We start from the raw sequence: 15,736 nt of genomic DNA, 5'->3' as shown, positions 1-15,736 counted from the left end.
CAGGGCTAGCACAGAGAGACAGACAACCATTCACACTCACAAATTTTTTAATGTTGTTATGCAAAGTCGGTCCTTTTATAGAGTGTTCTTTAGAAAGAAATGCAACTAATGAAGAAAAGTGTTGAAATGATGGCTGGAAACTGACTTGTTCTAGCCCTCTAGACTATTGTTTCATTTAGTTAGCTTTGTGATGAAATTTCCTACTCCTAATGTCAGCTGGGGTCAAAACCAACACCTTGTTTTCTTGAACCAAAAATCCAAAAAACAAACAATTTAACTTACTGTCACATTTGAGAAACTATAAATAGATGTTTTGTTGTTTTGAGTATCAAATCTGTCACATTTCTGTCAGATATCTTAACTCTTCAGTTATAAAGCTATTTATTTATTATAGATCAATTTGTGGGGAGTTCACGTATATCTGATGTTCTAAGCCAAAGCCCACAGGCTGTGCAGTATGTGAGAAAAAACACAGTGTTCTTAGACAAGCTTAGCTCGTGTTAGACTCTCAGATGCAAATGCTTGGAAGATTGTGGCGCTAAAGCTCAAGGCCAGGCTTAATATCTCTATGTCTACCTTGAAAGTCTGTGTCCAGAGAAAAGAAAAGCCCTGAGAGAAGAAGCTCAGAAGCTGTGCTCTGCATTTGCTCATTGTCATAAGTTGTGGAGTTTGATACCTGACTTTTAACAATGCAGAGCCAGTAGCCTTGAAGATTGAAATGCTCCAGGTGAAGAAGTCCCTGAAATTTCAAGTACAGGTTAAATTACTGGAATATTTCAAGACGTTGTACAATCTGCATTCAGTGTAGCTTCTGTGTTTTTATAAGGACATTAACAATCTATTTCATGTAGTATTCAGACTGTATTCATCAAACTATGCTGCCTGGCTGTAGTTTTGTCCTGATTTGCATCAATTTCGAGACACCTCTTGGGAACTGGTAAGGGTTGGCTTTAATTGCCACATGAATCAGTCATAATAACAAAAACGATTGTAAGCTGCAGCCCAAAAAATAGGCTATTTGGCAATTTCAATTCATCATAACAAGTTTGGTCAATAGCCACTTTTTTTAAACTGAGTGCTTGTCAAAACAGAAGCAGACACACACAGGGTGGTTCAATACAGGCTGTTGTGTTACACTCACATCCAATATTAGTATTTTTTTAAAAATAAAAGAACAAATCTTCACGCTAAGACAAATAAGTGCACATCACGGGAGGTGATTCAACCCAAAGTGTTAATTCACAATATGTGCAGTGCCTCCAGAGGGATAATCTGTATCATTATGTGGGCTTTAATTCAGACTGGTATTACCCAGGTACCTCACACATGGGAGCAGGAGAAGGCGCAGCTGTTAATGAAACGAGGCGGCAAGTGATTCCTGCTGAGCGCAAATCGTATTTACTCAGTCTGCCAGGAGGAAAGGATGGAACCCAAACCACAGGTGGGTTATAAGGTAGCCTGGCTAGCACCTGCTTTAATTGACACCTCTAACTTGTTTTGTTGGTGTTGCTGGAGGAGAGCTGTGAAAAATATGACATCAATCAGATTTCACTTGTGCCAAAATATGCTTTATATCACCTGACAGGTTTTATTTTTTTTAATATATATGTGCTTCTTTTCTTTTTTCTCAGAAAGCGATGGATTATCGTCTCCACCAGTCGAGCAGATCATCAATGGTAGGAACTGCTTCATGCTTTACTTTGATCGTGATTCTCTTGCTTTGTTTTCTGGATGCAACCGTTTGATGACATGAGGCATTGTTCTCTTGCTGCTGATGCTTATTGATTCATGATGCACTTGGCTTTTGTTGTTGATACTCTTGCTTTGTTTTTTGAGCAACTTTTTCAAATGCATGTAAATGCTAGAGGCAGTTCAGCTGATGCCTATTGATTCGTATTTTGCGTTTGGCTTCTGTCTTTGGTCTCATTTCCTTGTTCTCTGGAGGCAGATGCTCTGCAGCTGCAGTGCATGTTATGAATGAATGGATGAAACGGTTTGAGCTGCATGTTTGCGATACGTTGGATGAGGACTGATGGGTATTGTGGGGCTGAAAGGAGGAATGAATGGAGCTTGACTGCAGGTTTTTGCACTTTTGTCATGTGAGTTGATGTAAAGTGAGCGCATATGCTTTTCCCATGTTGTCTCAGTTGGTCAGTCAGATTTCCACCTCATCGACAGAGGATGTGTTTGCTGCTTTTGGGCAATTCTGCATAAGGACTGCGATTTACCAGAGATTTATAGTGATCATAGTCTTTCTCATTGTTACTCAGTCTTTTATTAAGGTCTTTGAGTCAATGCTGTAATAATAAGAAAAAAAATATTAGGAGTTGAACACATTTATATGCCAGTAAATGCACCAAAAATAAATTAAACGCCTATTAACTGCCTATTTATAAATTGATGACTTTGTATTATTCTCCGTTTTCCACATAATATAACCCAGAATTGATTAAATGTCATATTCTCCAGTTTTATTGCAGTTCTACTTTACTATGCAAATGAGGGGAGCTGTTAGTCAGAGTGTGTTATGGTGTGAACTTTCTTGCTCCTCAGATGATCGACCCCGGGAGATCTATGCTCCCCACTGTCTCCACACAAACACAAATAGTCATAATATGAACTTGATTTAAAACGCAGACAGATGTTTAAATACATAACAGGCTTTTAATGAACACGTGTTCAGTCCCAAACGTCTCGGCTGTTCCTCTACCTCTCATAGAACATAGACAGCACATGTTCCTCCGTGCTGCTGCTGCTGCTGCTGCTGCTCCCAGTCACCGGTCTGAAGAAGAGCCGCGCCACGGCGTCCGCGTCCACGGAGCGCAGGGTGTTCAGGACCACGCGCAGTCTGCCCAACCTGTCCGCGTTACCTCGGTACACCGCCCTCACGTGCTCATGAAGCGCTCGCTCAGCCTCCACCTGAAGCTCCTGGATGTAGTCCCGACACTCCAGCTCTGTCACTGAAACAGATGCTGATCAGTCATGCTGCTCTTGATGACCTTAATTAGTGCAGGAGTTGTAAACCTGACAGTATTCTTGTAGATGTGTCGATCCTTACCTGGGCTGAACAGTATCGCTCCTTTCAGAAACGCGTACTCTTTAACGCTGATCCTCAATCTTCTGCATTTAACCAGAAACATTTTGATGCCCTCCACATCACCGACGGGCACCCCGGAGTCTTGAACATCTCCGTCTTTGTGGTGCGTTAAAATTCTGTGTAACAGACTGGTCTGCTGCGTCTCCACCGTGTCGAAGTCCACGGAGTCCTGCACCAAGCCCAAAACCAGCAGCGGCGCCCAGCTGTTGCGCACAAGCCGGAGCTGGTCCTCCGCCGGCAAACCCCGAAAACACGGCACACTTTTCACGAACCGGAAAGTTTTCACAAGCACCTCTGAGGCTGCTTTGAAAACTAACTGTGGAGCCCGAATGGCCACCAGTTTCTTGCTGAAAGCGCAGGAGCAGAGCTGTTGCGCAGCGGCTGGCTCCGTGCGTCCCTGTGGGCTCAGAGCGCCCCTGTTGAGGATCCTGTAGAGGATGCTGCCCTGCCCCGTGTCCTCACTGCCTTTGCACTCGCAGCACGACATGGCTGCTCGGAGCGGACACATCGATTATGAGCTTTTTTTTCGGGAATATCGTCCCCATCATATTTATAGACCAGCCCAGCTTACATCCGGTTCATGTTTCCACAATAAAAGCTCAGCAACGAAGCAACAGGCAAATCAAAACGTGAGAATATGATTCACTTTAATGTAAAATATCCTCTCCAGTTTTAAATATATAGTATATCTCATGCAGTTAAGTTATTTAGTTGGGACAATATTATATTTGAACTACTGGTCATTTATTGTGAGTATATTTGTGAGTGTAATCAATACAGAGTCAAGTACATGTTGTCCTGTGACTTCATTTTGACATTTTGAGCTTTATTTTTGAAATCAAATCCAGTCAACTTCCAGTTGTGCTCCTGCTGTTTGCAGCTGGCTTGATGGGATATTCAGATTCAGCTTCTTGTAGGCTAATGAGCAAAATCTGGCAAGAGGGGCCCTGAGCTGGACCAGATTTAGGGGCCCTACCTCATTGAGAAACATCAGATGTGTGTTTTGCATAGGGATGATATGTTGCTTGTTGTCTCCTCTGCTCAGTCTCTGAGGTTTAATTTGAGGTGTCGAGGTGTTGTGTAGTGTGGTAAGACTTGTTTTTCTATGCAAAGCAAACTCCTGCAGGTGTGTTTTAGAGGACAGAACAGACTCTTGTTAACTTGAAAGAAGTTTCATTAATTCAAATGAACATCATACCACAGGCTGCACAGGTTTGTGTCAGTGTTTAGTTAGTTGTTATCTGCTTGATCCAAGTATGAATACTCTCAAGAGTTGGGAGTCAGAACAGATATGAGACTGAAGCAAAGTTTTATACTTTGTCACGCATTAAAGGAATGTAAAAAGTTTTCTGAGGCTGAAACTAATCACACCTGATCAGTTATTTTCCAACAGAGGCGTTTAGAGTTTGATTCCATTCCCTCGGTTGTATTGTTTAAAGCAGCAGACTGACACAAGCATAAAGGGAAAGCTGCCCTCGGTGTGTAATTACCTGACAAGGCCAGACGTTTTCTCCTTGGACAGGAATCTGTTTCTATAGTAACCAAGTGTAGCAGGAAAACATACGTCTGAATTTGAACCAAGAACAAACCTTGATGATTATACAGAGATCATCAGAGTGGGTTGAATAAAATGCTGAATTCTGAAGGACTCTGGCGCTTTTCATCGCAGCCGCTGCTAATGATCCTTTTCTGTATTTCTCAGGGTTGCGATTCATTCATCTGGGCTTTTTGCACCTTTTCACACTGCACTTAAACAAGCTCCAAAAAAAAAAAAAAGAGCCTTGAATCAAAACATAGGAAGTTCTCAGTTCGTTTCAGATTTCGTCTTTATATCCAGTTTATAGGACGATCTTCTGCTGAAAGCTCTCCGGGACTGATTGGCTTGCTCACTTGTTAAATAGAGTGGAAAGACTAACACATTAGATACGAGAGCACACAGTAGGCAGTTTGCTGACCTTTTTCAAGTAATCAAAGGGAAAATCCTGCACTGTGAGCCTTTGCTAATTCAAAGATGAATCACAACTTAGACAAGTACAAAAACAGCTCCTCACAAGTCAAACTTTAGCAGCCCAGTAGCATCTCTTTTGTCTGAAATACTGTGTTGAAAGTCAGTAAGGTAAAGCATTTTTGATAAAGTTATGTTGCCACTGTCTTTGCTCAGTTATTAGTACAGTAGCTCAGGTGATATCCAGGTGAAGAAAATTATAACTACTACTTTAATGGTGATGGTGAACTAAGGTCTAATAATTCAAATTGGTGATTTAATATGGTTTACTATCAGTTTAAACAATAAAAGTTAGTTTAGAGGAATTTGTACAAATTAATTTAAAGCTTAAACTCCATGTCTCCCCCCTCTGGCCATGGGAGTAATTACACTGTTGACTTTTATACTGTAGCAGCTCTCAGGGAGTGTTTGACTTGCGCTTGCTGTCGTGTTTTATCAACACTGTTGAAGCGTCCCAAACCGCACGGCTCATATTATGCAGGATCTTACATCACTTACTGGATTGAAGCTGTAGCCTGCAGGCAAACACTCAGCGTGTCCTTGATGACCAAAGCTCAGCCGGCTGCTTTGATATTCATTATTCTGAACTTGCTGTGAACTAAGGCGTTCTTTATCGTTGTGCTTTTAGGGCGGTGTGTGTGTGTTTGTGTTTTTTAAACAGACTTAGTCGTAGTCCTTGTGTTTTGACTAGAGTCTCAGACAGACGGAGAACAAACATCCAATTTAATGGGACAGCTTTTGAAATTTAAATAAATCCTGTGAGCAATAATTATAATAATTTAATTGACAGTACATGGAGCAATTTTCTAAATATGCCCAAACATTTTAAGTTTTCTCCAATAACTTAAATTGCTTAGTACCATTAAAGGATTGTGAATAGTGTTGAAATAAACAAGGACATTCAATTTCTTATTTCTTCTGAATGGATTTGAATAAAACTACCATCAATGATTTTAATTAACTTGCATGTATACAGCTACGTCCTCGAATGCTTTAGATCAGTACAGACAAAGAGAAATAAGTTTATTAGCCCCACAGCTATCTATCTGAACTAAGCTTGATATTGTTTCTTTAACAATGCCATATTGTGTTATTTATGAGAGGCATGTGATTTTATGTAGACCTTCACAATGCTTTCCTTCTGGGCATGACATTGAATCTAGAGAAGATTTTGTAGGGGAGTTTCTTCATTAAATAGGATCACAAATAAAAAACAGACGAATCTTCTACTTACTGCATGAAAAGCTGAGACAGTGTCCTGAGATTATCTGTGTTACACTGATTTAAAAACCTTTTTGTCTTATATATGTGTATATATATATATATATATATATATATGTGTGTGTTTGCAAATTCTAATTCAAATGAGAAGGAAGACCAAGCTGTTTACTTTAAACACGTAAAAGGAAATATATTTTTTTTAAAAATGAAATAACAAAAAAAGAACAACATTTCATACAGAAGAGCTGCTTTTGTCATTTGCAGAGGTAATTTACACAGGACTTGAAATGAAAACACTTTACTCAAAGTGGCACAACAGCAGCCGCACCACAGTTTAAAACTTCTTTTCTTTTTTTTTTTGTCAACTTTTTATTTTCTTGAGACATCATCTGATGTGCAGTACCCACTGTAGGCGGGAGAGCTCTGTGCCACTTCTGGTAAAGCTTGTAGAGGTTATGTCACATACTGAGCTTCTTTTAAGGGTTAATATACACTGGCTCTTGGTAGTTCACTCATATGACGTACGCACCATTGAAACATTTACACACAAAATTTTGTTATTTTCTCTCCCCCCAACATAAGAGTACTCCTTATATTTTTAAAGACAACAGTTAACAGTTCCAAAATGGCGTCTCTAGGACTGTATCCCACCTACATGAGGCCCTATCTTTCCACACAAACATTCCTATGAACACTTCAGCTTTAACAAGCATGGCTCACTATCTCAGATGAAGAAAACGGTTATCGTGGCGGTCTGCCTGGCAGAAACCAGGGGTGTGCATAGGTGTTACCGACTTCTTCCCCCGAGGCTCTGATAAGGCAGTTTTTCTCCTATTTCTTTTTTGTCGTCGTCGTTGTTGTTGTCGTCTTCCGGCTCAGGAGCCATGTTTAGTGGTGAATGTCAGTGTTTTTTTTTTTCATAGCTTATAGTGTCCCAGGTCCACTGATTAGCTTTCATGTGCGAAGAAGGGGAGTGGGGTAAAGACAGCCAGAGAGAGAGAGGGTCGGCAAGACAAAATGAAAAACTGAGGTGACAAAATGCAGTACATGTTTTCTTCATTGTCCATTTTGTGCAAACTGAGATGTAAACAAAGACCATTGGAGGTTGGGAAGGGAAGCATAGAACAGCAGGCTACAGCGACACAGGGAAAGACAGCGTAGAGGGATGCAGTGTGCTCCTTCAACAAACTGAGAGGCACAGAGGGCCAGTGGCATAAATTAAAGGCTGAGGGACAGAGGGACAGAGGGAGGGAAGGAGAAAGAAACTGCCAAGTTTCCTGTGCTTTTTGCTTCACTCAAACTTGCATTTGGAGCTGAGGGAGTTAATTGTCGCCACTATAGCAGCTTCTGATGTGCTTCAGAGTTTCGGCTTGTTTGTCACAGTGGCCGAGGAGATTTGGGGTGTTGGAGAAGAGGACACAGAGTACCACAAGAAGTGCCTTAAAAGGTCAACACACACACAGGCACCTTCATAAGACTGCTTGGTCATGCTCACTATTGCCTTTCCAATGTTACCATCCATCCATCGATTACAAAAGAAAAGTACAAAATATCAACTACACTGCCCCGCCACTCCCCACCTGTCAACTATATGAGGACAGAACCATATTCACTTAATTTTTTATCATTTATATATATATGTATATATGTACACAACAATATGCCTTTGAGGCTGTTGAGAAAACGGGGGTAGGGGCAGGATGAAGTCTCTGTGATGAGGCATCAGTCATTAGTTTCTTCATTTCCCTCTTTTTCAACAGTTTATCTACAGAAATGTTCTGATGAGAGACATGATTGCAAGGGGCTTTAGATTCCATGTAGAGGTGGAGATGGATCGTTCAGAGTGAGGAGCAAATTGCCGTTGATTGTGTGTCAGTAGACCCAGGAGACGGGAACCCACTGGGGAGTGGTAGACACCAGGTCTACAGCCTCTTCCAGCAGGCGGATGGTGTCATCAATCTCATTGTTGATGATGGTCTGGTCGAAATAGTGAGCGTAGGTCTTCTGCAGCATCTCTGATTCCTTCTGGAGCCGCTGAAGAGAGTCATCCTGGGAGTGTGAGAGCGAGGAAGAGAGCAAGATCAATGACTGGCTTTGACTGGAGTAAAAACGCTACATGTTTGTTCTGGTGTGATTTTCCTAGAGGCTCGCTTTGTGAAACAGTTCTGTGATCATGTTCGACACATGTCCAGAATTAGGCCAGAGCTTTTTTTACACTACTTCTTGTTAAGTTGTTGAGTTCAGAGAGATCAAATTAGAGAAACTCGTCACATTATAAATACAGACAGGAAGCAGTAGAGCAGTAGTTGTGGACAAGTTAACACTTCTCTCATCTCTTCTTGAATATAAGAAAAACTGATTTTATTTTCAAGGAATCTAAACGTAAACATGCCCTTTCTTGTACTGATCAAATGTAAAATATCTAAGAACCTGTGTCGTATTGTGTTGATCAGATATACATTAATAACATTTATCCCAGAACACTGCAGGATGAAGGGAGATGACACATGTAATTTGGACCAGATGAGTCAACCACGCACGAATGAGGAAGCACCCAAATAAGGGGATTATTAGAGGGATCGCAGGGATTAGAGGAATTAAGGGAATAGGAGTGAACAAAGCTAGTTCTACAAACACAGAAGCCAGATGTGCTTCTCTACAACCTCCTAACACGAGCTCCACTCAGACCACTAAACAAGTACTTACAGGCAATTTCTTGCACCACTTTGGGATCTTGGGTGCAAATGAAAAGGTGCATGCCAAAGAAAATACAAACATGCTTAAAGCAAACAGGACATGTGCAGTTAAGAGAAACACTGAGCAAAACAAAGGGGTGTCAGAAGAACAGAAGTTAAATGATAGCGTAGTTAAATGGTTGCTTTTGACCGTGTTATACATGTGAGTGTTAGTGAGTATGTGCAAAGAAGAGTGGAAGAAGAAGCATAGTATGTGTTACTGTACCTCAGTCATGCCAGGAGTGATGGTGGGAGCTGCAATGAAGACAACATAGGGCGCAAACTCAGCTGTCCTGAGGATCTTTAATGCCTGATGGAGGGAAAAAGGACATTTTCACTTAGATTCTGTCGTTCTTTTACCTGAACTGCTGACACTATTAATGGTCAGCAGAATGTGATAGAAGTAAATATGTTATGAAATTGTCACTGACTCCTTTTACCTGTGGCTCCACATCCAGGATGGAGATCATGCCCTGGGCATGGATCTGCCTGATCGTCTCCAGCCTGGTTCCATACATGGCGTCCTCGTGGCTACCGTACTCCAGATAGTCATTGTTGCTGATGTCCTGCATCATCTGGTCGTGAGACACAAAGTAGTAGTTCTTTCCGTTCTCCTCGTCCTTCTTTGGAGGCCGAGTTGTATCTGAGCAGACGGATGAATGAAAAGAGAAGGACAAGATCCAACAAGATAAAGAGGTATGTTTCGGTTGTCTGTAGGTTTTGTTATCACTCTTTTGTAGTTGTGTGTGTGTGTGTGTGTGTGTGTGTGTGTGTGTGTCCTTACGAGGAATAGGGTAGGCGAAGCGGTCCGGATGTTTGGTTATGAGCGTGTTCTTGATGTGCCTCCTACCAACGCCATGTGCGCCTGAATCGAAGGAGACAGAGAAGAGAAAAACCTGATTCAGTGTGTGTGATGAACGTGAGCATGAGTGTGAGTGTGGTGCTGTTTTGTGGTGTTTAATTTGTTGCTTCAAAGCGGAAGTCACGTTACCATACTCACGAGCAAAACCAGTGTTTTCCTCTTAAATGAAGGCAGTTTGACGACTTCCTCATATGTCACCAGGTCTAGTGTCAAAACACTACACGGCAGAAGAGAAACACTGGGTTAGAACAGATGTAGCCGTAACAGGGTGGATAATTTTTAAGCTATTAAGAAGTATTCACTATCTAAAAGGAGACATTAGGAAAAGACGAGGTGTGAAAGCAGAGAGAAGGTAGAAAACACATCAGCTGGAGTTACTTACATGCAGCCATGTCATTGGGTAAGAGACAGCATGAAATATGGACAAAGGGCGGGAGCGGAAGGGTTAATAAAAAAGACACCATAAAAGAATTGAACAAAAAAACAAAACTTGTTGACACCGAAAGCTGTAGTCACTATAAATGAGACATTAGAAGAGTCTGTCAGAGGGAAAACACAGCAGACGTGCAACAGTTACACATACTGGATAAGCTATGTGATTAGACACATTATAAAACCACATTAGCCACGAGACCTAGATTTAACGATTATGGTCTCCTACACACTTCACAATCTAACACGCGAATCAAAAGATGCGAATAGAAATCTGAATAGAAATAGTACAGAAATACTTGTACACAATCATCAGTGAGTTAGCACCACAGGACTGGAATGGAACGACCCTATACAAAAATGTTATTCTGCAGTGTTTGCTTGCTTACCTGCATTGTGCTTGGCCAGGTACTTATCTTTGTACTGTTTCTTCTTCTTGCCAAACCAGGTACAACTAGCCTGCTGCTCTGTTTGGTCTTCTCCATAGCTATACATGCCACGCGCCTGGAATCAACAACACAAGGTAAACTAGAAAATTTAGAAAAATAGAGAGAAGGGGGGAGAGAGAGGAGGAGGTGAGCTAAAGGAGGGAGGGAGCTAGAGGAGGGAGGGGGAGCTAGAGGAGGGAGGGGCTAGAGGAGGAGAGAGAGAGAGTGAGAGCTAGAGGAGGGAGGGTGAGAGGGATATAGGGGGGAGAGGGGGAGGGAGAGAGAGAGGAGGGGGGAGGGGGAGGAGGGAGGGAGCTAGAGGAGGGAGAGAGAGAGGGAGGGAGGGGAGAGAGGAGAGGGGGAGGATAGAGAGAAGGGAGGGAGCTAGAGGAGGGAGAGGAGGGAGGGGGAGAGAGAGAGGGGGAGGGAGGGATAGAGAGGAGAGAGGGAGAGGAGGGAGAGAAGGGAGAGGGGAGGAGGGAGCGAGCTAGAGGAGGGAGGGAGAGAGAGATAGAGGAGGGAGGGGGAGAGAGCTAGAGAAGGGGAGGGAGAGAGGGGAGGGATAGAGGGGGGAGAGGGGGAGGGAGAGAGAGAGGAGGGGGAGAGGAGGGAGAGAGGGGGGGAGAGGAGAGAGGTAGAGAGAGGGATGGAGAGGAGGGAGGGAGAGGAAGGAGGGAGGGAGAGGGAGAGGGGAGGGGAGGGAGAGAGAGAGGGGGGAGAGGAGGGAGAGAGAGGGAGAGAGAGGAGGAGGGAGCTAGAGGGAGAGGGGGAGGTAGAGGGGGGGAGAGGAGGGAGAGAGAGAGAGAGGAGAGAGGGGGAGAGAGGGATGGGAGGGAGGGGGAGGGAGAGAGGGAGAGAGAGGGGAGGGAGAGAGAGGGAGAGAGGGGGAGGGAGGGATAGAGAGGAGAAAGGGAGGGAGCTAGAGAGGGGGGAGAGAGGGGGGAGGTAGAGAGGGGGGGAGAGGAGGAGAGAGAGAGGAGGGAGAGAGGGGGAGAGGGGGGAAAGGAGAGAGGTAGAGAGAGGAGAGAGGAGGGAGAGGAAGGAGGGAGGAGAGAGAGGAGGGAGAGAAGGAGAGAGAGGAGAGAGGATGGAGGGGGGGAGAGAGGGAGAGGAGGGAGGGGGGGAGAGAGGATAGAGAGGAGGGAGGGAGGGAGGGAGAGAGAGAGGAGGGAGAGGAGGGAGGGAGAGAGGGAGAGAGAGGAGGGAGAGGGGGAGGTAGAGGGTGGGGAGGAGGGAGCTAGAGGAGAGGAGGGAGAGAGAGGAGGGAGAGAGGGGGAGAGAGGGGGAGAGGAGGGGAGGGAGAGAGAGAGGAGGGAGATGAGGGAGGGAGAGAGAGAGGAGGGAGATGAGGGAGGGGGAGAGAGGGATGGGAGGGAGGGGGAGAGAGCTAGAGAAGGGAGGGAGAGAGGGAGAGAGGGAGAGAGAGGGGGAGGGAGAGGAGGGAGAGAGGGGGAGGGAGGGATAGAGAGGAGAGAGGGAGGGAGCTAGAGGAGGGAGGGAGAGGAGGGAGAGAGGGATAGAGAGGGGGAGGGGAGGTAGAGAGGGGGGGAGAGGAGGGAGCTAGAGGAGAGAGGGGGAGAGGAGGGAGAGAGAGAGGAGGGAGAGAGGGGGAGAGAGGAGGGAGAGAGGGGGAGTGAGGAGAGAGGGGGGAGAGGAGAGAGGATGAGAGGAGGGGGGGAGAGAGAGGAGGGAGGGGGGGAGAGAGGGAGAGAGAGAGGGGGAGGAGAGGAGGGAGAGAGGAGGGAGAGAGGGGGAGGAGGGATAGAGAGGAGAGAGGGAGGGAGCTAGAGGAGGGAGGGGGAGGGGGGGACGGAGGGAGAGGGGGGAGGGGGGGAGAGAGGGGAGGTAGAGAGGGGGGGAGAGGAGGGAGCTTGAGGAGAGAGGGGGAGAGGAGGGAGAGGAGGAGAGAGGGGGAGAGGAGGGAGAGGGATGAGAGGAGGGGGTGATGAGAGAGGGAGGGGGGGAGAGGGAGAGAGTGGGAGGGAGGGAGTGAGGAGAGGAGGGAGGGAGAGAGAGGGGGGAGGTGAGGGGAGAGAGAGGAGGGAGGGAGAGAGGAGAGGAGGGGAGGGAGGAGGGAGGGAGTGAGAGGGATAGAAAGGAGGGAGAGATAGAGAGGGGGAGAGAGGGGAGAGGGAGGGGGAGAGGAGTGGGAGAGGAGGAGGTGGGAGGGAGAGGGATGGAGAGGGGAGAGGAGAGGGAGAGAGAGAGGAGGGAGAGGGGGAGGGAGAGAGGGGGAGAGAGAGAGGAGGGAGAGAAGGAGAGAGAGGAGGGAGAGGGGGAGGGAGAGAGGGAGGGAGAGAGAGAGGAGGGAGAGAAGGAGAGAGAGGAGAGAGGGGGGAGAGGAGAGAGGGATGGAGAGGAGGGGGGGAGAGAGAGGGATAGAGAGGAGGGAGGGAGGGAGAGAGAGGGGGGAGGAGAGGGAGGGAGAGAGGGATAGAAAGGAGGGAGAGATAGAGAGGGGAGGGGGAGAGGGAGGGAGGGAGGGAGCTAGTGCATCGGCACAGATAATTAAATGTACTTTGTTTATTATTAGCATTGTGGCTATGACTGTGACTGGCATGGTTGAGTGGGCCAAGCAATGTGAAGTCATTCCTGAACTCCTGTGGTATATTGGTAACACATCTATCGCAAGATGGAAGTACCAGGTTCAAATCCTGGCAGGAGTGTCTGGTTTTACATTGCCTTCTCAGCCATTATAATGAAAGGTTGTTAATAAGGTTCACAGTCTCGGCCATAGCCACAGATTTAAGCCACTGTCAAACTCTTCATTGCATTCTTACCACTCTTGTAGCTCAGGTGAGGGAATAAGGCCTGCCGTGCCGTTCTTGGTGTTCTCCAGCTTTCCTTGCCACCAGTTGTGGTCGTCCTTGGAGATGATCTGAATTATGTCACCCACCCTGAAGCGGATGCCCGCCTCCTTACACGGGATGAGGTCGTCCTTTGCCGGGTCATACTCAAACTGAGCTCGTACGTAAATCTGTGAGACAGTGAGACAAGAACAATATTAGGTGCTGTCATTTGTCAGTAAACAGTGAAATACACATTTTATGAGTCAAAGCAGGAGAAGGTACAGCCATTGATGAAGAGCAGAAAGTAACTGATCTAATAGTCTGTCTGCATGTGCATTTTATGTCCGATGACAAACCAGTATGTAGACCAAGATTTGATAGCTAGCACGGAATCTAAACACCACTACGATGACTTTGCGATGGAGAGGGTGGGAGGATCTACTTCTACAAAGGGGGTCCACTTAGATACATCTTACCTTGATGGACAATTTGTCCTGGATAGCAGGTCTGGAGATCTATGGGGTTGAGAGCATCACACACACATATATCATGCAGTAGAAAATGTTGTGGGGCAAAAACAAAGGAGGTGTGATGAGGGACACTATTACTCTGTGTAAGTACTGCATTTCATACGTGTGTGTGTGATGTTGGGGCATGATAAACATGCATGCAGCAGACAAAAAGGACAGTCAACAAATATATTTTAATGTACGTGTAGTAATGCTCCAATGTTGATGGAGTTAAGGCCTTACATTGGAGAGCAGTAGTCAAAGTAAACAAAGATGACAGAATGGGAAAGAAAGAGTGCTTGTTTGGAGTTTGAGTGTAGCAAAGGAGGAGTGCAGTTGTCCTGTAAGTATTAAGACATCTCACCTGACGGCCTTTGGGCTGGATCGTCGCTGGCAGGTCCTAGATGGGATGACAAAATAGCTTAACACGTCTTCTCCTTCACTAGCACGTTGCTATTTCAGAATGAGACTTACCAGGATGGAGCTGGTGACACTAGCGTGACCATTTGCAGGGGACTGTCGAGACAAGTCTGGAGACTCTTTCTACAACGGAACATACAAAGTGAATAGTTAATCGGCCCTGTAGAATATGGAAAACAGTATGTTGTGTCTTCCTGGTTCTTACCTCACAGGACATCGACTGGGAGCGATAACTGGGTACAATTTTGAAGGTGATGCTACCCCTCATCTCTCTCTGTAGAGAAAGTGTAAATTTGTGCATTTCAATGTCTAACAACAAATTATGTGTGAATGACTTGAATGCAAATGTCTTACCAGCATCTTCTGGAGCTGTTCCACCGTCTGATTAGCAACACTGATGCCGTTAATTTCTCTAATCTCATCCCCGACATGCAGAGTCCCTGAAGTGTAGAAATAAGGAAGAACGATGACAACAGTGAATGAGGCTTCAAGAAAAACCCCAGGCTTTCACACATATCAGACACATACCTTGTCGATGGATCATTCCACCATGCATGATGCGAGCCACAATACAGTGGTTGAGTTCGTTCATTTTCAGAGTAATGCCCTAGAAGAGAAAGAGGGACAATGCTATCTGCCACATGTAGACTGAGGCATAGCTAGATGTTGAATTACAGTGAAATAATGTTGACGTTTCATCAACATTGGTCTACACACCATGGGTTCATCTGTGTTCTTCTGAAACTGGACCAGACGGACCCTGGTGACGTTCTCCAAGTCCATGTCTCCGTTAGTGCTGTCGGGGGAGTCACCGTTTAGGTATGGTGAAGTAGGTGGGGGGGTCACTCTCAACGCCTCGTCACTGTAGACCTCATGGGCCACTACATCGTGGGTCTGCAGTAGAGCCTGGGCACAGTATAAAGGTAGAACGTTTGTCTCCCTTAAAAAAACCAAAGTCAGCTTTGTAAGTTACGTCCTAAAAGCAAACAGGCTATGTGGTTTTGCAATATGTCATGGATAATTTGGCGGTGCAGAAGCTGTGGATTCAAATCTTTATGGAGTCCACCACCCAAAGTGAAGAGTCAAATGTGCAAGACATCACTGATGCTCTTGTCTGGTCAAATGGCGTGGCCTGTTAGGAGACTGCTTGGCGCTCTGGAAGTCATGGGTTCAAATCTTATGAGTGTCAGTGAATTTTGAAATGCAACACTCAAAGTGAAGAGTCAAATGTGCAAGAA

General features: G+C 45.4%; 2 protein-coding genes across 2 annotated transcripts in view; both read right to left on the bottom strand.

The window, feature by feature from the left end:
* Positions 1–2,655: 2,655 nt before the first annotated feature.
* LOC311509037 (nuclear receptor subfamily 0 group B member 1-like) lies at positions 2,656–3,584 on the bottom strand (the record flags this gene model as incomplete). The annotated part of the gene is made up of 2 exons (XM_084574077.1): positions 2,656–2,960; positions 3,059–3,584. The coding sequence occupies 2 exons, from the start codon at positions 3,582–3,584 to the stop codon at positions 2,707–2,709; spliced, it is 780 nt and encodes a 259-aa protein (XP_084430203.1). The 3' UTR covers positions 2,656–2,706.
* A 2,903-nt stretch (positions 3,585–6,487) lies between these two features.
* Positions 6,488–15,736, bottom strand: part of LOC311509071 (peripheral plasma membrane protein CASK-like) — a 41,526-nt gene continuing 32,277 nt past the window's right edge. Inside the window, 16 exon segments of the mRNA XM_084574119.1 lie at positions 6,488–8,372; positions 9,285–9,368; positions 9,499–9,701; positions 9,843–9,924; positions 10,059–10,132; positions 10,135–10,137; positions 10,742–10,822; positions 10,825–10,856; positions 13,561–13,757; positions 14,046–14,084; positions 14,443–14,478; positions 14,553–14,621; positions 14,704–14,772; positions 14,853–14,938; positions 15,027–15,105; positions 15,216–15,404. Coding sequence (XP_084430245.1) covers positions 8,196–8,372; positions 9,285–9,368; positions 9,499–9,701; positions 9,843–9,924; positions 10,059–10,132; positions 10,135–10,137; positions 10,742–10,822; positions 10,825–10,856; positions 13,561–13,757; positions 14,046–14,084; positions 14,443–14,478; positions 14,553–14,621; positions 14,704–14,772; positions 14,853–14,938; positions 15,027–15,105; positions 15,216–15,404 — 1,500 coding nt within the window. The 3' untranslated portion in view covers positions 6,488–8,195.

This window comes from Chelon labrosus (genome assembly GCF_963514085.1).
Source record: "Chelon labrosus genome assembly, chromosome: 24".
In the NCBI taxonomy this organism is placed as follows: domain Eukaryota; kingdom Metazoa; phylum Chordata; class Actinopteri; order Mugiliformes; family Mugilidae; genus Chelon; species Chelon labrosus.
The sequence above is the reverse complement of the archived record's forward strand: the minus strand, read 5'-3'. Positions and strand labels throughout refer to the sequence as shown.